The 27454-nt window shown below is 37.0% G+C and overlaps 1 protein-coding gene across 12 annotated transcripts in view; it reads right to left on the minus strand.

Moving 5' to 3' along the window:
• The window catches only part of PTPRM (protein tyrosine phosphatase receptor type M), a 441163-nt gene that overhangs the window by 78020 nt on the left and 335689 nt on the right, over window positions 1–27454 (minus strand). For 5 of the 12 annotated variants that reach the window (XM_064433927.1, XM_064433884.1, XM_064433938.1 and 2 more), the window contains 5 exons: window positions 16020–16171; window positions 13336–13410; window positions 13082–13108; window positions 9363–9374; window positions 8416–8603 (listed from right to left, as the gene is read on the minus strand). In XM_064433927.1, coding sequence (XP_064289997.1) covers window positions 8416–8603; window positions 9363–9374; window positions 13082–13108; window positions 13336–13410; window positions 16020–16171 — 454 coding nt within the window. The remainder of the gene's footprint in view (window positions 1–8415; window positions 8604–9362; window positions 9375–13081; window positions 13109–13335; window positions 13411–16019; window positions 16172–27454) is intronic. The other 7 variants (XM_064433898.1, XM_064433956.1, XM_064433919.1 and 4 more) reach the window with 3 other exon arrangements.

Consider the following 27454-nt stretch of genomic DNA (forward strand, 5'->3'; position numbering starts at 1 on the left):
TAAGCTGCAAACCCAGAAACTCCAATAATTTTACATGGTTGATGCTGCCATAATGTCATTTCTGAAATAGTGACTCTCACTGACAGTATTTCACAAGCCCCCAAAGCCAACCTTCTTCTCCTTCTGCTCACCTGCTTTGTTTCCATGGGTACTCTGGACTTCCCATCAGCTTTGCCCTGGATTTTCTGCCCATCATTACCCTGCTAATCTTTGCCTGGCCAAGGTACCTGTATTTTCTTACAGCTGTTTAGCAGGCCATGTCCCCTACACCTCTGAAATGACTTGCTGTGCACCCAGGCGACATCACTGTTAATTAATAGGAGAGATGCAGAGCCCAGCAGCTCAGAAAACAGCACAACCCCAACAGGGCAGGCAGGGGCCTGGCATGATGGGTAAACCAGGGAAGCAGCTATCACACACAGACAGAGGCAATGGCAGGAACCCAGCAAGGGAGAATAGAAGCTTGCCAGCCCCCTTGTCTGCCCAGTTATGACCTGGCAGATTTTCAGTGGACTTAACACTTATCGCAGACTCTTTTGGGCCCATCAAATCAGTATGCTGTAATAAAAAAAAAAAAAAAACCAAAAAAAAAAAACAAAAAAAAACCAAAAAAAACACCAAACCAAAACAAACAAACAAAAAAAATAGTCCTGCTAGAAAATGATGAGCATCTGTTCCATTGACAAGACAATCACTAAAGCACTACAGGAAACATGCAAGAAGAAGTCTTGTATTCCAGTCATAAAATGTCTTAAAAGACACTCTGAGCCACAGGCTACATAAAAATACAAATTTTCATTTCCTGAAGAATTTGTAAGGGCTATATTAACTTATTTAAAACCAATGCATTATAGAAAATATTATATATTTTACATATGCTGTGGATAAACTGATGCTAAATGAAAACCCCAATTGCTAAATTATGCTAATTTGATTTGAAAAGGTTTCCTCTCTCTTTACAAACAGCCAGTAAAAATGCTCTGGCGATGAGATTAGCAATGGACTAAAATGCCTAATTATTTGTAGTGAATAAATGCAATCTGTAGAAAACACATCGTGTATATATAATTAATAGATTATAATTGCATTTAACATCATCTGCATAATTTAAAATGGAGCAACTACATGATTGATTTTTTTATGTCTTTTTAAAGGGCACTAATAAAATATGAAGAAGGTAAGAAGGCTTATATGGGTAGGAAGTGATGAATAATATCTTGAACATTAAAGCACAATATATTATTCTGTGCACGTAAATAGGACCAATTCATTTTTGCAGGTGCAAGGGGAAAAGTATGGTACATCAGCACTTTTCCAAAGTAAATAATATGTTAACTGAAGAAGGGATTACAGATTCTGATCAAATATTCAATGTCTTATTTGAATAATTAATAAGTCAGGCTGGTGCAAATATGCAGCAAATGGCCTGCAATGTTTCAAAAACTTTTCTTTGTTTCAAATCATACTTGTCACTAGCATTTAGAATGTTTAACCTATCACCTTACTGCTGTGAGCATTAAAGCCATTCTTGCAGATTTCCCTCTGGAAATTCACACTATGACTGAAATGACGTTCAGTGGCCTCATTTAGTTTCCTATTGTCGTGTTCAATAGCCCATAACAATACATAGATTGGCTAAATCTGAAATTAAACCCTAATTTGAATAGGTACAGAGAGAGCACAAACTTGATACAAGCAAAAGCACAGTAGCAAGATCCGTTGGCAAAAATGACTTCACCAATGGACAACCAGAGTAAAATATACTGAGAAGTCTGCTTAGTGCAGTTCAACTGTTTCTCAACCTGTGGCTGCCAAAGGGGATGAAGACAAGACAAGCAGGAGAATAATGTTCAACAGATTCCACATGCTAAAATAGTGGAATGATGTGTGTTTGTTATTAATAAGAATATACCTCTGTGTACATCCAAACACATAGGAAGAAAGCAGTACGATGGAAAAGGTTAATTCTTTCCATTAATATTATATAAACCCTGTATTAATTACTTGGACTTATCACATATGGATACAGGATTTCCAAAGATCTGCTCGGTCAGCTAAGTCGACAATAATCACTGAAACTCTGAAATTATTTATTTTATTGCTCCAATTTTACATTGCACACACCCACAGATCTCTCCAGAATAAACTGAGAAAGATTTTGCAACGTCTTCAGAGAATAAAAGATCCTGATGATGGAGTCATAGGTCAGTAAAAAGGGGAGGAAGATTAAAACCACTTGTGAAAGACTGCTGTGATGGCTGGACTTAAGATGGGAAAAAAACCCACAACCTCCTAAAGCAAATTGAAACTTTATTACCATGGGATAATGAAGTGCCAGAGGCACATCCACAAAACTGCATGCAACAGTTAAAATTATCCATTTTAAATGCTTATGCAGACTCACTCATTAAGGATCAGGAATAAGATCAGAGGTGCTTATCATGCTTTAAATTTGCTTTAGATTTTCAGTCCAGCTTTGCTAAGATACAAAACAAATGTCTGCTAAATATCTGATCGTGGAAAAGATTCCCAGAGCATCTTCAGTACCAAGAAAAATGACATGTTACAGCACATTTTTTCTTACTGACATATTTTGTACTCATTCATATGTTTGCCTCAGCATGAACCAGGACTACCAGACTCAGTAGAAGCATTGAATGATTGAAATAGCTGCCAGAGTTTCTACATAAGAACAACCTGCACGTGTTTATCCATCCAATTGATCAGCTTAAGAATCTATGTCTCACGACTTTTGAGTGGACCAACATTTTTCTGAATGGATCAATACCACCAGTCTCTGTTTTAACTGCTTAGAGAGACACACTGGTCATCAAAGATGCACTTTAAAGCTTCCCTTAAAACTTGGTCTAAACTTTACATACAAGACTAAGTCTGGCAGACTTTCATGAAGGAAAAAATTTGGTTGAATTAGGTATCCTTGCTCTTGTTAGATGTCCTTGCTGCCTGAGATCACACACAGTTCAGACTGTTTAGGCAGCTGAGAAGAAAACAAGAGGTCCATACCCAAGTAAATCACAGACTGATCAGTACCAAAAATAGCTGAATCAGAGCACGAGCAAACAGCTGCCTACACCCCACTGAGAGTAATCCTAAGGATACTGGAAGTGTTCTACTCTATACACCTCTGCAATTTTATTATTCAAACAGATAAAAGCACAAAGCCTTTCTAATGAAGCCATGACCTGCCTAAATCTAATTTCTGTGATAAGAATAAATTCTAATTAAACCTGCTTAAACAAAACAAATTAGAGAGCTGTTTCTGCATATACATGCACTTTTATTTAAATTGGAGGAGAATGCATTTAGGAAGAGTGGGAGCGGGAAACAATGTGATTTATAAAGTTGTGTGACATCTTGATCACTGGGCAGTTTACCACACTCGGACATAAAGCAGTGTCACATGAATGATATTAAGCACTATGACAGCACTTCTCATCCATGTGAAATCTGTTAAGAAGAGAAGTTCAGGATGATAAAGGAAAGGTTCAGAATTGCAAAAAACTCACTGACAACAACAGACATTCGGCAATCTAAGTGTCCTTCCTCTGAATGGAAAAAATCCCAAACTGCCATACAGTTAAAATTGCTGACAACTGATTCTGGCTGATCAACATCTGGAAGGCCATTTCAGTCTTCTACAAGACTTAAATAGATATTGCATGCACTGGGAAGCTGTCACTACTAACACAGGCTATCCACCAGTGAATGTTGTTTCAGGTTTGGGATTACTTTATTTCAACAATTTGGTATTGATGTGGAGTACCTTAGGATTTACAAACCAAAACATGCTTTGTGGATAAGGCAGTTGCTTTAACTACTTCCTTCAGCCTCCCTGCATGTGATCTCCACAGTGCCAGGTTTTCCAGTGCTCAAGTGTCGAGGATAATCCCAACCAAGAACAAGTTACTTGGTATTGCTGGAAGGCTTTTGCAAATCCCACAGCAGTGTGAAGAAAATGGTTATGCCTGAATAAAGTTATTTGATAAAGGAGGAGTACCTGCCTCGTGTAAAGGACCTCTACATCCCCACTTGGGGTTATCCCTTGTTGTGTATGAGAGAACACTTATTCAGTAATATATAGCTTAACCAAGCCACTGCAACTTTCTAATATTAAAGATTAACAATTAAACTGGGCATTCTGCAACTGTTCTGAACTCCATCTGAACAGATGAAACTTGAAAAAAAGTTATAGCAGTGATCTCTCTGGATTAATATTTCTAACAATTTTCCATGCCATTTTCACTGGACAAGTTCTCACTGTTTCACTTCCATCTCTATCTCTTTTGCATTTATAGTGCCTAATGAGTTTTCCCTTGTGTAACAAAAATAGAAAGAGAGAAACAGTTACCTGCACCTGGTTCTTGAAGACACAGATGCTGTCCTTCCTGTATTTACACTGTGGATTAATGCCCCCATCCTCACACAGTGTTCCAGAGTCTTCCTGTTTTCTGTGTAACTGCTGTCTTGTGGGTAACTGCACTGACTATGGTACTGACTGTCTCAGCTGGTGTTTTAGAATATCAAATAAAATTGGAGAAAAAGGTGTGATAGAAATGTACAGGTTGGAGGTGAGAAAGATTAGCTGGAGTCACAAGGAATATGCAGGAAAAAATAGGACCAGCTGGGTCCTACCAGCAGCTATAATATTAAAAAAACCCTCCATTTTCCTACAATTTTCAAGATTTCAGAACAGGGCCCCAGAAGCACAAGTCTTAAAAGTGTCATGTGGCAGCAAATTTGTCCTCCAGCTGGAACCAAAGAGAAAGAAAAGATGCAACTGGAGACTGGGTTTGAGTGACAGGATTCTAGTGTGTTATGGCTTTGCATGACAGCAGAAAGGGGAAATTATACCAGACTTCTTTCAAAGTCAGACATTATTCTAAGAGTGGTTTGGAGAAAAAAAAAATTCAAAGTAGGCACCTATGGGACAAACATCCTCCATGAAAAATTTCCTGCTTGTCTGTAATACTTTCTGTCTCCCCAAACAAGGATCTGTATGTCTGGTTTTCCCTGCTATTTTGTTTCTTGACATAATTTTATATTTATCCTAGATATTCCACTGGCCAATGAAATTTTTTCAGTGAGTTGGGTTTTACTGATGATTATCATATCTGCCTTAGCATATCTGCATTAGCAAATCTTCTGAAGTTCATTTAAATGACTAGACTGCTATTAAGACAGAATTTCTTTCATATCCCCAATTATTTTCAACACTCATCTTCAACTTCTCTTTAAATTATCCATCTTTATATGATATTTTTAAATACTATTTTTAAATACTTTTACCAATCTCTAACAGGTGCTAAACTGAAGTGCTAAACTGAAATGAATTGTTTAACACACATTAGATAATATATTTCATGTTCCTGACCTTGACAGGCACCCTGAGCCTGTATTCATCTATTTAACTATGATAATTTAGACATTAGTACAGTAGCATTGGTGCAACACGTCAAAATGAAGGCCACGCAGCACAGAAGGAACCCATTCAGTGCAGTTTATCTTGACAGTGTATAACATTATTATATTTTAAATAGTATTGGTTTAATGATATAAAATAATTCCCAGACTGAAACAGTTAACTGCCAGAAAGCCTAGAGAAAGGGTCTGTTCTACAGAAGGGGAGGAGAGGAAAGATGAGACAGATGATAAGGAGGAAAGCCTTAAAGATAAAGCTACATGGAGGAACCTTTTTTTAAATTCTGTTATTGACACAGTCCTGTTAGTGACAGTAAGTGAGGCTGATCTGAGCAGGACACCCTTTGCAAATCCTGGCTTTTCAAAGGAACCTCTGGTTTTGAGATAATGGAAGCTCAGAACTCCCTGTCATGGAACATAATGTGAAATTGATTTTTCAAGGCTTTATCCACACAAAGTTGCACTGGTTTAATTAAAGGTGTGTTTTCAAATCAATTTTGTTAAACCAGTCCAAGCTCCTGCACAGACACTCTGAAATTGATTTGGAACTGTCTTATGTCAACTAACCTTAATTTGGCAAAGAAACACTTTACACTGAGTAGTCACCAATTTAAGTTGATCCAAAAACAGGGTTAAAAATAAAATTTATCTGAAATCGTAAGACTTTAATGATTTATCTGTTTCTGCCCTAGCTACGCCAAACCATGCTAACCTCCAGTAGCCTAATTGACCTGTTTAGGAAGCAGATGAACTCGTTACTTGGATTTATGGCCCTTTGACAATGGACATTTTTGAGAAAGGATATAGTGAAATCCCTGTGAAAGTACTCAGTTTAAAACCAAAAGGTGACACAGGGAAGGAGGAAGACGTGATGAATTGAGGAAACCACTTTTTCTAGTTACTTTGTTTCTTTAATGCAGAAAGAAGATGAGCAAGGAGGCTCCTTCATGACCAGTAAAAGGGGAACAGATTAAATAATGCCCAATCAGTGTAGGGGTACTTGGGAAATCAGGCCAATGATATCCTGTCAGTCTAACATCTAACACCTCTGGAACCAAGCGAAAATCTCTCCTTTCTTAAGGGTCTGGCAGGGGATAGAAAGGATTTTAAAGATCCACTGCAGAGTAGCTATGTGGACATTTCCCTGAGGTTTCAGGATTTCTGTGCAATCTCGATCATTTGCACTCCACTAGGCTGCAAATGAAGGTTTGCATTGAAGTCCACAGCTTATAGAAATGCATTTGTGTTCTTTCCACACCTGAGAAACAGATGGGAAGGCAGCAGTGAAGTTGCCACTGGTGTGGCCCTAAGGACATGTCTGCATGTGCTCTGGTTCTACAGACAGGCATCAATCTCTCCAGCCAAAAGCAAGGGCCTGATCCTTCTTGTGGGAACAGAAGCCTTCTCCCAGGAGAGCAAACGGGTAAAATCCTGCAAAACAGGGTGTTCCTCTGAGCTCCTGAGTATTGGGAGCAATAGATATTCAGTATCCCAAGTGGGTAAATCCTAATGCAGAGCTGAGCAGTGAGCAAGGAAGTATTAGCCTGCCATTGCTCAAAGATGATTTTTCAATATTCATCCTTTTCATCAGTTATGCTACACCAAAAACTTCTGCATGACACTAGCAGGATTCAGAACTACATATATGTGCTTAGATGATGAACTATAGCCCAAATTATTGAGAACAGTGGCCCTAATTATTAAGTTTTATTTTAAAGCACTTAAAACTATGCATGACAGCAAATGCTCTGTATCCTTGCACTCCTCTGAAGTGCACCTAATGGGTAATGTGCTACTTTATTTTCTGTTCTGTTCCATAGATTTATCTTCATAGTGAATCCTGTGTGAATTTCTCCTGAATCAAACTCCCTGGTGAGACAAATAATCCTGCTGTCTTGTTAGAAAAAAAACCATCTATGAGACTTCATTCAAAACAAATCCCCTGTCAAACTATTCCTTTCTTTTCTTTGGACATTTATCCTTCTGGTAATACATAAGGAAGAAATTCTTTTGTTGTCTAGTTCAAATTTGTAAAGAGGACAGTATCAGTCTGACAGAAATGTAAACAAAGAGATTTGCAGCTTTTGCAGTGCTAGCATATATTGGGTAGTCATTCACTGCACATGGAGGAAAAACAGCATTACTGCAGTAGCTCAATGAAAAAAACCCCTCAAATATATAGCTAGTTACAGTTAATTGTGATTATAACAAATTCCATATACAGAAGAGTTTTTCAGTTCCAGCTTCACTATTTTAAGTCCTCCTTCCCTGCCACTATTAACAAACTGCATCCTGATGTATTGCATCTACTGGCATTAGACATGACTACACCTACTGTCTGTAATGGGATGCCATTCATCAGCTTGGTAGGCTGAAAATTAAGTGATTTTCCTGGAAATTGTTTCTCAGCAGAATCATTTGATCCACTGTAGTTAAAAAGCCATGTCACTGGTTGCACTCTAAATTCCATTTTACAGTCTTGATTTTATTTTTTTTAAATAAATTAATTGTAGTTTTCCTCTAGGCTTAATGCTGGTATAAAAGGTTTTGGCTGATGAGCAAATCTTTTCCAAACACAAGAATTTTCAATTCCATCACTTTTAAATAACAGTGGCATAAAAAAACCTCACAGGAACAAACTTGTTTAAGTCAGCCACGCAAATGAAAGTTGACAAGTGATTAGGTCCTCCTGGGAATGAATTGTTTTCTATGTTCCAGGGGAAAAAACGTCATCAGTGACTTTGGAAGTGGCCTGAAGCATGGGTTTCAGAAATCTAATTCTACAAATACCAGTTTAAACAATTATATATTTAAGCAATTTTTATAACGCAAAGCTAGCATGACAATGCGTGACATTCAAAAAAACACCATCTCTTGTAAAATGCAAGCAGTATGCACACTGGTAAAATCTCAGCATCAGACACATATAGCCCATAGTGTAGAAGACATGATCAGATCCTGAGACCTGACACTTACTTCATACTCCTCTTTGAATCCATAGCCTTCTGCACATTTCATCTGGGTGATGTGCTGCAGCAAGTCAGCTACACGGATGGCTGGATGGAGCTGTCCGGTCTGGTAGGGCACATCCACTGGGTCTCGCTTCTTGTAGGTATGGGATTGGACCAGGCTGCTTGTGTCACTGACCATCGTGTGGGTTTCATCTAGAAAAAGAGTATCTCATCACCTACTGGCTCATTTTCACTTTATCAGAAGAAATAGAAACTACAAAGATTTCTAGAGGAATGGCAGAAATCTGACACCATCAGCATTGGCTCTGTCTGTGAGGGCTACACCAGAGAACAGTAAATCCATGAGCATTTACACACGGAAATCGCAAGACTGATTGGAATGAGGCAAAGTCCATAGTTCTACAATGGAAGCATTGCAGAGCAGTCCAAACTCTAATATTGTTTTAAATGTTGCTAGCTGATTGCAAACAAATTTTAAAACAGGCATTTCATTTTAAACTGCATGGAAGTTTCACTCTGAAACTTCAACAAGTCCCATGGAATGAAACCGGACTTGTATTTTTCATAGACTACTAAAGTGCTGTATTTTACACTGCAAATTTAGAGCAAATGTTTGGAGTGAGCAAAATAAAAAGATGCACAAAATGGCTTATGGTTTCATCAAGCTAGGACTGCAATGGAAATGTAGATCTGAAAATGATACTTGGAGACAAACTACAAGAGGACAAATGCAAAGGATCATCTGGTAAGGAAAAAGGTCTTGACTGACTGCTGAACATGCTTTAGGACCACGGTGTATCATGAGCCACCACATTAGGCATGGAATGTTATATGTCAACTGACATGCAAGCCAACAAACAGGAGACCCCCGTGGGCTGGTTAAAATTTTTATGAGACACAAACTTCTCCCAACCCTCCACATCTCTTCCGTGGGGCAAATGGGCAACTTACCATTGATTGGCACTTTTAAGAAGATACATATCAGGAGAAAAAAAGAGGAGGAGAAAAAGGAAACAGGGCATAAGCAACAGTACTACATTAATAATTACAGGTAATTTTATGTTTTTAATTTAGTCTTTACAGAATGATTCCCTAAATGAGTCAGATTCTGATCTCAGTTTCACAGTAGAAATTAGGTTTACTAAAACTAAAATATCATACTGGGAGTCAATTCACACAGATGGAACTGAGATCAAAACCTATACTTCGAAGTAAATAGATGTGAAAGTGCACTCTACCTAAGGAAGCAATATGACTTGCTTCCTGTATAGACAGAATTGTAAAAATTTATTCAGACTTGACAAGAGAAAAAAACCCACCCCAAATTCTAAGGTCCAAGAATCATCACAAATATTTTATCTGTTTGCTGAAATAATAATTTTATGTATCTTAAGAGTTTTTTAATTTTAACCAAAATTGTTAATATGGTGCTTTGATTTACTCAAGCTATTCCTCCCTGAGTGAATATTGGGAAAAAAACCCAAACCCCTAAATCTGTATCATATTTATAAAATAAGGTATCTATCAAGAAATACTACTTTTAAAAATGAGCCATATGAAAGGGAAGCCTTAAAATAATATTTCCACATTCATAAGTTAGATAGAGTATAGCAGAAAGTTCCACAAATACTCTGTATGAAAAGGTCCCAGATTCTCATGTACACACCAAAAATATTAACACACCTTGTTAAAGGTGAGAGATTCTGGTCTTAGTTGTACTACTGAAAATTGACATTAAAGCCAGAAAGCTCAACGGGTCATATTTCAAAGATGATTTGAGGCCCTCTCAATTCCCACTAGGACAAATGAAATCTGGCCCTCACTAAGCATACAGTCAGTATGAACTGTCCATTGACACCTAAACCAAAAACAGCAGAGAAAAATGTATGGTTATGAGTATGGCCAATTCACTCTTTTTCCTGTCAGTCTGCTAATCTGATCTAATGCAGAGAAAAGGGATTCAACTTCTAGTCATAAAATTTTACAACTTTTGTCTGATATGGTATAAAATTGTACTGCAAAGCACCTCGGGATGCATGGCATGAAGCGTGGCATACAAGTGTAGGTACAGTATGTTGCTGCTGAAATGGCACCTGAAAACTACAAGGTGGCTAAGACACAAAAGACAAAAAAAAGTGTAGAAAGTTGATAATGATTTTTTGGGTTGCTTATTTCAATTATAGAAACAGGTTAGAAAATATGAGGATTTTTTTTTTTTTGCAAACTGCAAAATTCTTTGCTTCACAGACTGTTAGTAACTAAGATGAAGGCAAAGCCATCAAAGTCTTGCACTATGCAAGCATCAGTTTAATAATTATGAATCTCTTTCCTACAAGCTCCCTAGTTTTAGACTAATTTTTCTCTCTCCATTTCTTTATCTCTTATAGCTGCCTTAATACAGAAGGAGTTATCATTTAAGCTTTTTAAAGTAAAGTGGTTTTAATCCTTGGTTTATTTAGCACATTAGGAGTCACATACTACAGTTTTTTATTTTGCCTCTGAGCACTGCAGCATGAGCTTTTCAGGCTGTGAGTTTTTCAAAGGGTGAGCTCCTCCAGATGCAGTGTCCATGGGCAATGGGAAGTTTGCCTGGCTTAAAAACTCCTACAGCTGCAGCTGTCCTACTTTACACTTACCCATTCCTGTAGAGCTATACAAGATTTATTAAATAATATATTTGGAAACAGTAAGTGTGCTGTGGCTTTTCTATCAGATTTTGAAAGCTGAACTCAACCATTCGCCAGACCTGTATCTTTCCCAGGAGGTCACACTGAGAAGATCATTTAGTTCTAACTACAGGCTTGATCCTGCAGTTTAATGCAACTTCTTTGGACAGTAGAAGACAGCAAGAGCAGGTATTACTTGTAATTAAAATCCTGCATGCTTTGTTAACAGCTGTATTCCTCTACCAGCTCAAGCGCAGTTAATTTGATTTACCTCACATACAACACTATTTCTGTACAGAGAGTCATAAACACATATTGGGAGAGAGATCTAATCTGAATGGAACACCATTCATAAAATGGTAATAAATTTTTAACATGTAAAGTTAAAAAAATATTTATTTAATGCAGCAAAATAACTGAAATATTTTCTGAGATGAGTAAGCACAGGTTTGCTGTAGTAGGCCATAAAATACATACCTAAGTACTTAGAAGATTTTACAGACTTAGTAAAATCAGAGAACTTATTTTTCCCAGTGTGTGTTTGCCTGATAGCTGAACTACTTGTTTAGAAATTATTTCTTGGGGGAAAAAAAGCTAACAAATGATTTTACCATTGTTATTATATAGAAAAAGATCACAAAAATAACCGAAGAAAGCATTAACTAAATAATACAGACCGGAAATCTCAAAGTTTTTCTCCTGATAATAGTACTTTTCTCCTTTCCCACCCACAAGGTCAGAAAGAACATCTACTGCATGAAGCGCTGAATGAATGCTAAAGCACACAAAAAAATCTAACATCTCAGGCAGTTAAAAGGCACTGCAAATTTCATTTGCATGCAGATTATTACATTGTTACAGTCACTACCATTACCTTCTTCCAGATTTACATAATGTATAAAACCAGCGAAGTTCCTTCTCAAAGTTATCACACTGAAGTGCACTGCACTAAATATTCTTTCATAATAACAACATTTCAAGATCACTTCCTAAACTTACTTCTTATATGCTTCACTCTTTGTCTATGTAAGCCTGTTTAATTTACAGTTCAAGGGCTGATAAGGGAGCTTAAATTTTTTACAGTGATTGGAAGAAAAAAGAGGAGAAAGGAAAGTGTTTGTTGTGAAAATATAGATTGAAAAACAAGTAAACGGTTAGGCTTAACACTTAAGGAGTTTGATTTCTGCTACAGTGCACTATGTTTTGAATTACTATTAAAAAACTGCCCCTGTTTAGTTTAAAGTTAGCAAGTGAAGGAGGTGTAAATGAATACAAGCCACAAAGGGGTTAGTTAAGCATTGAAAATGCAATAGCACCTCATGCTTGCTACCTATCACTGTGCAGAAATCCCTCTCTTTTTGACATTGGACAATAACAGATTTTCTTAAATTCCAAGTGGAAATGCTTTACATTTTAACTGTATGTTTGTAACCTACAGTTTTACTGTTTTATTTCATTCCTGTGACACCTGATGCATAATAAACTATATACTCTGTCATGTTACGATTTTGCTGTTCAAAATACCATCTCCTCTCTGAAACTTCACTTTTTGACAAGCACATCAGAAACTCCGCAGAATTGTCAGAAGACATGATAGCTGGTAGATGGCCAGAACTGTATTTTGTCTTATTTTCTGTATTCTGAGCAGTTTAACTAGGAAAAAGTTATTTTTAAGAAGTGACATCTTCAGCTCTGACATAAAACAGAAAAAACTTAGGAAAACTATTTCAATTGCTGTGATAATCAAATCCTTTTGTGTCACTCCAAATACATGCATAAACATTCCCTTGCAAATCCACTTGTTAAATTATTTCTGTCTTTTCTCCCCTGACTTGCACTATGACAGTAGTAATCAAACCTGATAACTGCCCTTAGCACCTCAGTTTACCACCCCTCCCTTTAGCAGTAAGCTACAGCATTTTGCATACTGTTGTCTGCTCCCCAAGAACTGCAACTTCTGAAATTACTTCAGCAACAAACTTTGATAAAGGGAAATGTTCTCACCTAAAATTGCAGTTGGCACAAATGGATCTGTCATACATCATAAGCAGGTCAATGCAGGAAAGGTAAAAAGAGAGAGAACAGTAAATGATTGATACATGTTCCTGAGTTTTCTTTCAGAAAGCTGCTGTTAGCAAACGGTATGTTTCTTATATACACATTAAATGTTGATGGCAAGAAGTATAATTACATAAATATGTATGCTTTTATTATGGAAAGATCTATAGAAGGTGGAAACCAAGAAAAAAACTGGTTACCTGGGTAATAAGAATTAGGCACTGTTGTGCTCAGTGTGTTAGTTTTCATTGTAAATGAAGATGGTGAAGATACAGCTGCAAAGAGAAACAAAGCTGGTTAGAGACAGAGATATGATATGCAGCTATTTAAGCTGAGTGACACAGCAGATGGTATTGACCTGACTTAGAGTTCATCCTGCTGTGTTTCTTGCACTGGAATCGGGACCTAGGGAAAACCAGGCAAGTCTACTGAATGAAACAGCTCACTGAATTTGATCAATTCTCTAAAAAGAAGTGTCGTTGGAGAAAACATTTTGATTGCTGATGGGAAATGTACTTAAATCACTCTATTAGACTGAAGACTGATGCTTGAAACAACACATCACCACGACAAGAGGTGTTTTTGACAGAAGCTTTGATCATTAATAAGTTTTCCTTATAACACTGTAAATACCTTGTGCAAATATTCTACTGTAGTTTATTTTTTCCTCTCCTTTTTTTCTTTGATTTGTTTAGACAAACTCTATGCGTGGATAGTGTGCATAGAGATTCTAACAGTCCCTGAAGAGACTTCTTTGTTTGTAGGTGGTTTTCAGGGAGTTGGCTATACAGACCAATGCTCACATAGGCATTTAATCATTGAACTATTTGTAAAGCCAATGGGAAAGACAAATTAAGTTCAGTTTGCCCCTAGTACAGAAATATCACGCAAATTACCACTGTAAACACAGATGCATTTAACAGATAGGAGTTAATCACAACATTTTACAGGATGTTCAGCTAAGGAGTCATTAGGGGCTTTTAAACAAAGCTCCTTGCAAATTCTGCCTTAGTTGCTTGTCTACACATCTCAAATTCAGTCTGACCAGTAAATGTAAGCATATTCTGGATACCTGCAAACAAACTAACAGGAATGTGTCAAACAAAACAGAGGTGAGGAAGACAGGATCTGCTGGATGAGAAGTGAGATTACTCCTGCTGGCTTTCATCCATCTTTTTTCCAGTTGATCCTCCAGGGCAAATAGTTATTAGCCCAGTTAACAAAGAGTTAACAATTGCAGTTTTTAATATGGGGTTATCTCAAAACTGGTTTAAATAATGCTGATAGTTATTTTTTATCGTATAAATTACTGAGAGAGGAGACCATGTTCCTTTGATTATGTCTCTAGAATGAGGAGATTGCATTTCCCTGACAGCCAGAACAGTGATTTTTCTTTTGGGTATGGATACAGACATTAGTTGAAGTCAGGGCTGCTGCAGGTAATAAACTTGCTATGTAGAGAATGCAGGCAGGGTAATGAACTTTCATAGGAAGTAGGCATGTTCTAAATTTCTTGTGTACAAGGTCTTACACAAAGATTATTCCTGAAGACTGTCAGGGGGCACCTTCTGGTGACCACGTTTCTTATGGAAAGTCTAATTAGAGGTTCTAGCCCTCGAGCAGTACAAAATAACTTGTTATGGCAATAATTTCAAAGAGGTTTGAGGTGGTTTACATAAGGAGGATTTAGTCCCAGGAACTCATTGCAGCTTCATTTGTAGTTATGACCACTCAGTAGCACCACTGGAAAATCGTACCATGATGATGGAAGATGAAATAAAACCTCTTGATCTCCTCACAGAAATAAGCAATCTCATTAACTGCAAGGGTATATTCTCACAAGAAAGGCAGGTCTGATTTGAAAGATCTATTTCAAACCAATTTCAAAAGTAACTCAAATGCAAATTAACATTGCAAATTCTGAGCCTAATGCTGCTGAGAAAAGTCTCACTGTATAAACCTCACAGAGTGTTTGTACAATTGAGCTCATCAAAGATAAATTCTTAAGCATATTATTAAAGAGTGGGAGCTGGGCCTTGCATACTGTTAGTACTTGAAAAAAAAATTATCTTTGACAAATTCTGAAGACATTAAAAAAACCACTGGCATACAAAAAACCCTGAGGTTCCTTAAGAACCAAAAAGGAAAAAAAAAACCAAAACAATAACTTTTTGAACCTAGTCATTCTTTAAAACAATTATAAAAAGTATTGTTTTTTTCATGGTCTCTGCTTAGTGCCAACTCTCTGTCAGGCATGAGACCTTGACTAAAATTCTAACAAAGACAATTTTATAACCCAAATCTTATTTATTTTCAGGGTAGATCCGAGAAAACCCAGGATATTAGAGAATCTCTTATGAAACTGCAGAACAGATAATCCACAGAGTTCTTCCTTTGCATAAGTAACACAAAAAGCATAATCTAGAACTTCAAATAATAAGACAATCAGATTATCATTATTAATTTATTACATTCAAAAATAAAATTGTACTGTCAAAAAAAAATTGAACAAGCGAATTTGAAGGACTTGGGACAGCATGAGAGATATAAAATTTTCAACATAATGGAGACTAGAGAAAGGTAAAACTACTGTTTCAGTAATGTCACTGCTCTTCTGCAGAAGAAAAGGATGGACAGAAAAAAGCTCAATTATCCTTATTATTTTTAAAGAAGTCTATACTTGATGTCTGACTGTCTTGCTCATTTGAATAGACACTGTAATGTGCTGCACAGTGGGAAACTCTCAGTCCCATGGATTTTCCATGACTGAGTAATGAGGAATATTTTAAAAACCATTTGCACCTTTCTTTCACCTTCAAAAAAAAAAAAAAAGAAAGAAAAGAAAAGAAAAAGAAAAGGAAAGAAAAGAAAAGAAAAAACTTACATCTCCCATTTAGATTGTGCGTGTCCATGAAAGAGAAAGCTTCATCACAGTTGGTGCCTTGCTCAGTGTAGCTTTTATCCATTGAATTCACCATCACTGTCATTTCCTGCCGAGTACTACTCAATGTCTCTTTCCGCTTTTTAGCCAATTTTCTTAAGAAATGAATGATGAGAAAAAAAAGGAGAAAAACAACTCTCAGTAAGCAGACATAGTTTTCATGTTGTTTACATCAGTATTGTTGCTTGTGCTAATACTGTGACTATATCATTAAGTAACATTTACATTTGTTTCTGCATTTCTGGAACCTTAAATTTATTTTACTCTCATCTCTTTCAGTCTGATAATCAAGGGACAGTTGCCAGTGCACTGACAGGTGGTCAACAGCACCTCAGTCCTTGGGGACCACCACTGAATTAAAGGGGACTACTTGGATATAAAGGTGATGTGAACTACAGTATCAGAGGCTACATCTGATTAAACATATAAACATCTGATTAAACATATAAACATCTGATTAAACATATAAACAAAAAAAAAAGATGGATTTCACTGGAACTGACAAATCAGTACCAATGTTCACATGCATAGAAGAGTCTGGAGAGGTTTTATTGAGACTCTGTAACACAACAACCTAGTTTATATAATACTGTAAAGTCTATGTTGGAGCTCTGAATACACACTGCACACTCAAGAGACATTTCAAATTGACTCATATTCCTAAAGACTATTTTCTGTCACTCCTGATTTCAGGAGATTTAGTTACATGAGTTAGTTGCTTCTCAGCAGGAGTGGTCTGTCAGAGACAAGATCTTAAATCTGATACTACAATAGTGATTCATTAAACTATAGAATTGCCTTGGATGCATATACCTCTTTTTTTTCCCAGATCTGTCTGATTCAGTCTAAAGTGTCACTGTCTCTCCCTGAGTGATGCTTAGCTATATCACAAAACAACATGTCCAAAACTCTTGATTTTTCCTTCAACCTCTGAGGCATCTGTGATCCTGATGATAGCAGATCCCTGACTATTTGGGTTGTTTCCCTGGCCCATGACTCTGTCTGAGACCAAGCCTCTCTCCAAGTTCTTGTCTTGAGCCTTAATTTAAATTTTCCAGATTCTTTCTGTAGAGTACCTTCAAGGTATGGGTTTAAAAAAACAACTGCTCCACAGACTTTAATTGTCCTGTCTGTTAATTTAATGACTTTTCCTCTGTTGAAAACACAATGAGCCAGTTCATATTCATCTGCCAGAATGATCTTTTACCTATCTTCAACTAGAAGTTACAGGAGCTTATTACCTCACCTAGGTTCCTTCTACTTCTAGAGGTCGAATGTATCAGGCACAACCAACTTGTACTAACTTCCAAAGCCTTTCTGTTAACTCTTATTCAGTATGAAAAGATGGTTCCCACCACAGGCAAAATTTTACACCAGCCTCCCCTAGATTTTCAAACATTTGTCTCCTCTCATGCTACACAGGTGGGGCTTTCTGTAACTCTCCCAACTGATCTCACTCTTCAGCTTCAAATGCCTCAGCCTCCTCATGCTTCCCATCTATCCACCTGTTATCCCCCACCTTTCACCTAGATGAGAAGCCATTTGGGCAGGAGCTGTGGTTGTGCTCTGTGCCAATGTAGAACCAAGCTCAGCAGTATCTTAATCCATGAATAAAGCTCAAAAAATCTTTGAAATTAAAGTCTTGCTAACATTAAAAGCAGGAATAGCAAGTGCAGGCATGGTATTGGGTCACTGGATGGGAAAGTATTAAGGGCCACATTTGGCCCTCAGTAAACTGACAGATTGTCACCCAATTCCCAAGGGCATTTTCCTATGACTGAAAGTGAATGAAGTACACTGCCTTAAACACCTGTGGCAGCACTTGCAGCAATGAGCAGTGCTATAACTTTGCCCACCCCAGCTCAGGAGTCACTTGTGTTTGCTTGAGCCTTTGCTAACTCTGCAGACTTGATAATAAAACGGGTTCTTTATTACTCCACAGTGCATAAATGCACAAGAGAGCATGGTCTGAACTCTTTCATATCAGAGACAGTTAAATTTCATGTGAGTACCATAAGTAAAACAAAACCCTTAGATCTTTGCATCCTTCAATCACCCTCCTCCTTCATATCTAATTGTAATGAATAAGTAATATATTATTCAGAGTAGAATCTGCGACTTATCACCTAATACACGAATAACTTAATGGAAGTCCTTTGTAAGGACAGGCTCATCAAAAGTAACATGAAATGGATATTTTTTTTCCCTCTTTCACCCTTAGATGGCAGTACATTAGATGGCAGTCATGCATGACTCCCCTTCCAATCCTTGGGTCCCATGATCAAGCTAAAGCAGATTTATTTTTAAACACAGTAACAACTGTACAGTACTTCTCAATCTGAATCTAATTCTGGAAATAGGTCTTGTGGGAAAAGTCCAAATCGGAAAGAACTTACAGGAAGAGAGCAGTATCAGCCAGACTTCTGTACTGTGAACAAAAACACCCACTGGACTCAGTCAAGTAAACTTTAGCTGAATATAACATTTCCAGCATCTGCAGTTTTCAGATTTTGCTGAAAGTTGCAGTGCTGCAGTCTCTGCATCTCATCCATTCCTTGGATCTCTCAATCCCCAAGAGGGTCTAGCTATACAAGATTTAAGAAACTTGTGAAACCGTGGCACCTCACATCTCCACCACCACTCATACTCTTATATTTGAAGTAAATTTTTGGGGGAAAAAAAGGTTTAAATATTTGATTATCCTCACTCATGGAAAAGATACTTCATAGCTACTATCTGATGTTTCATCCTTCTTAAAGGAAAAGAGATCTACAATCAAAGGGAAAACATAAAACAGATGGAAGCTCCCAGGATGATTACCTAGGATGAAATTATTTTTGTAGGGAAAGCAAAAAGATCAGCTTATCACACAAATAGTGTTAACCATTACTATATGAGGAAAGTGAATGTACTATCTCAGTCCCAGGAAAGAGAAGCATGATATTCAGAAAAATCTCAAGACTAGCTAAGAACTGTTGGAATTTCAAGGCACAAGAAATAGAAAGAAGTGAACTGGTGCAGTGGTTAGAATACATTAAAATGCACAGCAGACAAAATACAGACTTCCCCTGCGAAACTGCGCAGGGTTTTGTGTATCATTTACTCTGTTACAAAATTAATTAGTCCAGGAAAGTAATAAGTTAAACAGCTCATCACAATCTGTCCCCATTTTATCCACTGACAAAAACTCTCCAATGATGCATCTTCCCTGTACAGTGCCTCCTTGTTCAAAGGCTCACTCTGTAAAATCTGTGCAAGCCTAACTCAGTATCTCTCTCAAAATCCTCCTTCCCAGTGACTTCTCCCTCAAACCCTCCAAGAAACCAACTCCAATAGCTGTTAAGTTGCTACTACATTGTCAGCCTCTGTCTAGCTCATTTTCCACCTATTTTCCTGCATCCCTTTTCTCTTTCCTGTCTTGACTTAAATACCAAACTCTTTTGGACCTAGCTTGCCTTTTCTCTTCCTGTTTAAAAAGCACTTGGCACAAAGAATGAGGCACAATGGGACATAGTTAGAGGAACCTAACAACATAAAAATAAATTTTTTTTAAAAATGGTGACTGGGTTGAAATGAACTCAGGCCTTGCCAAAAACATGCTTTCCATTTTAACTTAGGAACAATGAAAAAAGCATATTAATTTCAATCTAACAAAAACTTCCTGCTTTCCCATTCGACACTGAGTGGTCCTCTCCTTTCTGGATCAGTATGCCTCCCTTCTCATCAGGCAAAGAAAGGAGAAACAAGATGCTGGCACTTTCCACAGCTCGAGCAACACACAACTATCACCAAGATATCAGTAAACAAAGTGACATGAAATTTGTAATTGTGCTGCTTAAAGAATTGGGCTGAATTTTTTATTTTAATTAATACACTGGTCTATTGCACTTACTGTAGCTCAAGATAAAACAGCTGCTTCTTACATACTTATTGTTTTAAATTTTACTTCTCTGCTTGTGGACAAATCACAGAAATGGTTCAGATGAAGAAAGGATTGGGGCTTTCATGTAACCCAGTAGTGCAGTGCACTTATAACTGCAAAAGCCTTTTAACAGTTTGCTCACCAAGCCTCTAAAGGAAACTAAACTACAGTAAGAACAATCTTTTAGTAAAATGCTTTAACAGCTGGTTAGAAAGTTGTGATACCAAGGGTAAGGTTAAGTGGTAATTTTTTCACAACATTACTAGCGGCTATTCTGCATAGGTGCATGTTGCTATTTGCACTATTTACCATATTCACACTGATCTAGAAAATGCTCAGAGTATTTTACAACAAAACATAATTTTTTAATTGTATAAATAATTAAATATAGGGTTAAAAAGTTACAAATTTATCTCATAAGGCAGAGTGACTGGATATTCACTTAAGATGAAATTCAATGTTGAAAGATATAAAGGCAAGCATATGGGAAAAATAATCCTAATTATACACACACAATATTGCATCTAAATGACTTCATAAAACACAGAAGAAAGAAATCTGATAGTCACTGATTCTTTGAAGACGAGAAGTTTAGCACTATATATAGTCAAAAAGGCAAAAAGAAGTCAGAAATTACTATGTAAGAGACAGAGAACAAATTGGAAAATATGATTAAACAGTTGTATAGATCTATGGAGCTTCCACATTTTGAACACTGCATGCAGTTCTGACACATGCCTATCCAAAAAAAGATTTTCACAAAGCAGAGAACATATACAGAGAGGTGATAGGAAGATCAAAGGGGCAGATCCTACAAGAAGAGCAGTAATCCTTCCATAGATAAGGAGTCCCTAGTTTAAAAAGGGGCAGTTGAACTGAGAATATGATAAAAGTATATAATAAACATGAAGAAAACTAAGAGCTTAATAAAGAATTTGTATTTCTCAACAATGAAAGAACCAGAAGCAGAGAGTATATAAATATTTTAAAATATAAAAGCAAATATTTTCACAAAACCCATAAAATATTCTGCTCTGCCTTGCTTTGAGTCCCGTGTGCATTTTTGGGCACCACAACATAAAAAAGACATTAAGCTATGGACACTTTGGACATTAAGTGTCCAAAGGAGGACGACAAAGATGATGAAGGGCCTTGAGGGGAAGCTGTATGAGGAATGCTTGAGGTCTTGGTCTGTTCAGCCTGGAGTAGACTGAGGGGAAGCCTCATTGCTCTGCTACTTCATCATGAGGGGAAGAGGAGGGGCAGGCACTGATCTCTGCTCCAAGCTGACCACTGACACGACCCAAGGGAATGGCCTGAAGTTGTGCCAGGGGAGGTTTGGGCAGGACATCAGGAGAAGGTTCTTCTCCCAGTGGGTGTTTGGGCACTGGAACAGGCTCCCCAGGGAAGTGGTCACAGCACCAGCTGACAGAGTTCGAGAAGTGTTTGGACAATGCTCTCAGGCACATGGTGTGACCCTTGGGGTGTCCCATGCAGGGCCAGGAGTTGGACTCAATGATCCTTGTGGGTCCTTTTCAATTCAGGATATTCTATGAAAATATTGTAACACATCAGCACTAGGGCTCAAGAGATATTGAAAGCTGGTATCAGTAAAATAAAATTTGATTAAGGCCTGAGTGGTGGACAGTGAATGCATAACCTTTCCTGCATTCTGTTTCTGCATTCAGCTGAAGGTCTGTCACTGGCCACTGTCACAGACACAGTGTGGACTTTTTTTCCAAAATTTGATTCCCTTATTTTTTTATTGTATTAACAACCCCTTCAACAGATAATGCAGGGAACAGGATTTGAATACATTATTTGCTTTTCTAACACTCAAAATTACTCACTTTTTTGGGATTTTTTTAGTCTGTTTACAATATCAGCTGTGTTATTATTATAATTAGTAGTAGTAGCAGTAGTAGTAGTAGTAGTAGTAGCAGTAGTTGTTGTATATAAATTAAATTAATTACTTTGCCCATCTATGTTGGCTGCCTAGGATATGCTAAAAGAAAACTCACAGCTAATTTTGGGAAATCTGCTTCAACCTTAAATAATTTAATAAGCATAACTGATTCAGCGACATTCAGCATGAAGATGCAATGTGATAAAGGCTCTCCACAGGAAGTGGGTAAAAAAGTGCAAAGATAACAGACTTGCTCCTTGTTTATTGAGTTTTCATACACATTTCCAACTTATGTTTAAATTATTTTTTCTTGAACAACAAAACAATTCTCCTCAATAACTGTGATTGCTTTCCTGTCTTCAGCAATGGGTCCTCTAAGGCAGAGATAAACCCACACATCACATATCATTGTGAGATTTACATAAGTGTGAGCTCGTACACATTTGGTAACACTGGGTATTATTCTAATCTGCATTAGAATATTCAAAATGCTACTTTCTATTTTTAGATTTTTTTTTCTTTATTTGGGAACACTTTGAATTCCCAGTGCCTCATTTGTAGTCTTTATGTTCCTTTTTATTGTTAAAAAGTCCTTATAGAAAACAATTTTTCAGAACCTGAATATCAAATCCAATTAAATCAAAATGGTAAATTTTTAAGGTATTATTAAATAACTGTAAAGACAAATAATTAGCATTTTAGTCTACTTTACATCTCTTATCAAAACAGCAACACTCTGCACAGAACCCTTTCTATCTCCCCCAAATGGACCGAACCACAAATATGAAGCAATTGAAATGAAATAAGGAAATGAAATAGAAACAGTATGCGATTAGTGATAGTAAAGTCACCTAACTTCTGTTATTCAATTTAACATTTATATGTCTTATATTGAAATGCAGTATGCTCAAGGCTGCAATTTCACAGTGACATTAAACTGTGTTCTGTCAATATTCTATCAGACAAGAAATAAGGTTTGGAGAAATATTTTTAAAGGCACTACACTTTGCAGCAAGAACTAGAGAACACAATAAAATACTTCACAAGCTGTCCCCACTTCAAAGACTAGCATTTCTAGAGAAGAACCTCATGAAAAATAATTGTTAGGGAGAATTATGAAGAAGCAAAGTGTGGGAGGATAACACTGAATTGTGTAGTTCCTTGCTTATGATCTCTTAGTATGCAATCCTGTATTAGATTATAAAATTATTCTTTGTCCTAAGAAGTTTAACATCTATTTTGCATTGACACAGAACAGTATGGAAGACTGATTTAGAGATTACAAATATTTTAATATAGCCAAGGGTGCATAAGCCTTTTTACCTCATGTATAAAAGGGTGGTTAATTATAATTTCTTTTAGGTGCCTTCTCTTTGTTCTAATTATCAGCTTCCTGCTTCAAAGCAAATGCTAACATTATTCATTTCATTTTCATCATGCTCTTGCATTCTCGGATAAAGAAAACAGAATCACAGAATCTCTAGGTTGGAAGAGACCGAATGAACTTTAAGGAAATGCTGTGATGATGCTCAAATTTTGGAAACAGTGTTGATACCACAGAATTTAATTTTCGTCCCTTTCATTCACTGTGGGTTTCATTTTTTTGCCACAGAGACATTGGATGAACTTTCAGACCAAGAAGATATTCCAATACTACCAGGAGTGATGGTAAAGAGAGAAGGAGAAAAGAATACAAGTAAAGGGAAGTAAAGGGGTGGGGGAAAGGATTCTTTTGACTTACAGAGCAATAGGAATTGAGTGCAAAAAGAGTGCAAATGTTTTACAGTAAGGTGGCGGTCAACAAAAATGGTTTTGTTTTTTATTAGAATAAACAAAACCAGTTTTGATTTCTGTGGTTCTTTCTTAACTTGGCTTTTTTACTCACTGTATGTAAGAACTTCAGTGGTCTTTTTGCACTTTTTTGTTACTTGTAGATTGGTTCATTACCACCACAAGAGATTAGAGCCAAAAAGAAAAGTTATTTGGAAAGTTTCCAGTATCACTTGAGCTCACAGGGAAAGTATGGCATAACTTGAGAAACAGTGGCTGAGAATATGGAAATAAATGTGAAATGAGAAGGAAAAGTAAGGTACAGCTTCCGTCAGAGACACATACCTCATCTACTTTTGCTCCTAAGTGTTCTTTCTTGAATTCAAGTATCTAGCACATGCTTTGAGATTGCTTACAGTGACATCATAAAAAACTTTGCTTACTTGTTTCTCAATTTCTGCTTTGTATGAACTCCACCATCAGGTTATCTGAGTTTCTCCAAGTCAGGGTTATAGCATCAAACCCAAGAACACCTCAGGTCAAAGGAGGCACTGCCCTGAGAGACCTTGCTGATGCAGAGGAGGAACATTAGTGATTGACTGACTGCAAAAAATGGAGCTATGCTTGGTGCACCAGATTAACGTAACAACATTTACTTGAAACGGGCTGACTCTTGTCTTAGCTCTCAAAGAAAGTTAAATTTGTGGTTACAGTTTAGTTGTTGCATGTCCACCCAAGAGGACCTCGATGCATTTTAGCGTGATTGATAGGTTCTTCCCGGAAGGCTCTAGGCTATGGCAGTAAAAGGCAATTGGAGAAGCTCTGGCAGAACTCTGTCTGCAAAGCTGCTGGCTGCACTATTTTTGGCTCAAGTTAGTCACTGGCATTGGCCTTCAAAAAATGCACCCACACAATTAAAAAACTAATCCAACAACCTTCTGGTCCCCCAAGGGAATAAAACAGTAATGAGATGTAAGCAGCAACATTTCCCATAATTTACTATTATCTAATCTTGATCATGATTTTGAATACTGTAAGTAATGAACTGGGCAATAAATTGTCCCATTCTTCTCAGCTAAACTAAGGAAGGAAAAATGAAAAGTCACACATTCTCTCAATTTGTTACAAGATTTAACAATTTTGCAACATGATTTTTTATTTGTGGTTTGCTTCTTATCATCCTCAAATTAAAAAAGAGAATAGTGAACACAATGTTTGACTGACCTATAGGTCACCCTGAATTATAGAGGTGTATAAGAAAAACACACAGAATATTAAAACTTGTTTTTTTTCCCACAAATTAATTACAAGGCAAATACTTATGAATCTGTTCATTTCACAAAAGACTTGTTTACTTAAGTGATTAGAGCAGCCATGTAGAATTATTTGCGCCACTTAGAATGGAGGAAGCCAAAGTATGGCAAATCCTTTACAAGCGGAGAGAAGAACCCCCAGCAGCCCAGCTGCAACACTTGAAGGCCTTTTTGACAGAAAAGGAAATGGACTTTTAAATGTTACATGACTAAGCAGGGAATTCAGCCTGGATTTCTCTCAGTAGACAAATCCTGGACAAGGAGAGACTGAGAGAGCTGTGCTTGCTCAGCCTGGAGAAGAAAAATCTCAAGGGGGATTTTAGTTTTATTTTAATAACCTAATGGGAGCATATGGAATAGACAGAACTAGACTCCAGGAACAAGGTGAAAGGACAAGAGACCCTGGATATGAGTTGCAGTTCAGGAAATTCCTGTTAGAACTTAGTAAAGTTTTTGTCACCATTGTAGTAGTCAAACAGTGGAACAGGTGCTCAGAAACATTGGATCTCAGTCTCTGGAAATATTCAAAACCCTGCTGGACAATGTCCTGAGCAACTTGATTTATTCTACGCCTGCTTTGAACAGGAGGTTAGAAAAGATGACCTCTGAAGTTCCCTTCAGATCTAAATCATACTAGAATTCCCATTAAGTGTTCTAGTAAAAGGGCTTTTTCATAAAAAGAAAGACATGAGGATTTAAAGCATTAGAGATTTGAACACAATCCTCAATTGTGCCTGTTCTTTGAATAGTCCTACATGTAAGATGCAGTCAGAACCAATACAGATTAATACTAGCAAAATTACAAACACTGAAATAATTAAATATGATAGATATAAATTCCTTTTAGTTAATTATTTCATTCTTTCAGCATTGTTTTCTGCTGCTTGTACTAAACCACCTTTCTAACATAAGGACTGAAGCTTGTGTAAATATTTTTATCAATAAAGCTTTTTCATTAGAGAGTTAGTTATATTCACATTGAATTGTATAATGAGAATGTAAAAATTTTCCATGGAAAAAGACAAATTATGTTTTGATTCTCTAAAATAGTATTAATAATGTGTTCTTATTTAAATTAAAATGAAATGTTTGATTTTCCATTATGTTTTATTTGTATTAATTTCTGCTACATTAATTGTACATAAATATAAAATGGCATTACACTACAGGCTTCTATGACAGTATTTCAAGTTTACTGAAACTACGTATTTGAAGACTTTGAAGAAATCCTTTTCTGAAATGTATGGTTACAGGAAAGTTAGACACCTGACCTTTCCTTTTGCCTGAGAATAGTTTCTCCCCCACAAAAAGAAACTTCATTCTCTTAGCTAACCCTATTTGAAGAAAATGAAATGAAAATTTACAAAGAACCCACACTTTCTCTTTTGTTACTATATATGCCATTTTACTTAGACTCACAAAATCATTATGGTCAGAAAAGATCAAGTCCAAGCTTTGACTGACCACCTGGTCAATTAAAACACAGCGCTGAGTGCCAAATCCAGTTGTTTCTTGAACACTTCCAGGGATGGTGACTCCACTCCTTTCCTGAGCAGCCCATTCCAATGCTCCACCACCCTTTCAGTGAAGAAATTCTTCCTGATGTCCAACCTGAACCTCCCCTGGCACAGCTTGAGGCTGTGTCCTCTTGTCCTGCTGCCTGGGAGAAGAGGCTGAACCCCACCTCACCCCACTGCAGGAAATTTTAGAGAATGACAAGGTCTCCCCTGAGTCTCCTTTTCTCCAGGCTACACCACCCCAGATCTACATTTAAACAGGATTATATAGGTTCTTTAGTATGCAAATTAATATACATACCTGATCTTGTTTCAAAAGCTAAAATTTTAAAGGAACCTATGTAAATGAATGAAAGATGTGTATATCATATTGGGGTCAGATTATTTTCTCCATAGTAGTGTATAGATGTATATTAAAGATACTGCACAAGGTAGAAGAACACCCTATGTATAACATATTGTAAAATACATATTTGGTATTTGACATTGCAATTCCCCTTTGTTTCAACAACAGCTTTTCTTTTTCCTCTTTGCCCCCATCACATTATCCTATGATCTGAATTAAAAAACTAATCAGACAACACCGGGACCTGCTCAGGAGGAGGCAGTGGTGTGATGTGCAGCGCCAGACAACATGAACATGAAAGCTTTTCACAGGAACACATCCATGACAGATTTTGAAATTCTCTTCCTGAAACTAATTACCATTTTAGAAAAGGCTGGCTAATGATGAAAGAAAACACCTTCTTATCCCATAGCTGTCAGGTTTAAGTAGAGCCTCAAACTCCCAGGCATAGTATGCATTGTAGGTGTCTGCAGCCCCTCTGCTTTCACAAACCAAAACAAGAGGCATTGTTAAACTAATGCAAATTTATTTTGGGATGGTTTTGCCCACACCAAATTTTTACTGTATTTTCTGAGGTGTTGTAAGCATGAGGAATATGAGGAAT

Source organism: Passer domesticus, chromosome 1 (assembly GCF_036417665.1).
Source record: "Passer domesticus isolate bPasDom1 chromosome 1, bPasDom1.hap1, whole genome shotgun sequence".
Lineage (NCBI taxonomy): Eukaryota > Metazoa > Chordata > Aves > Passeriformes > Passeridae > Passer > Passer domesticus.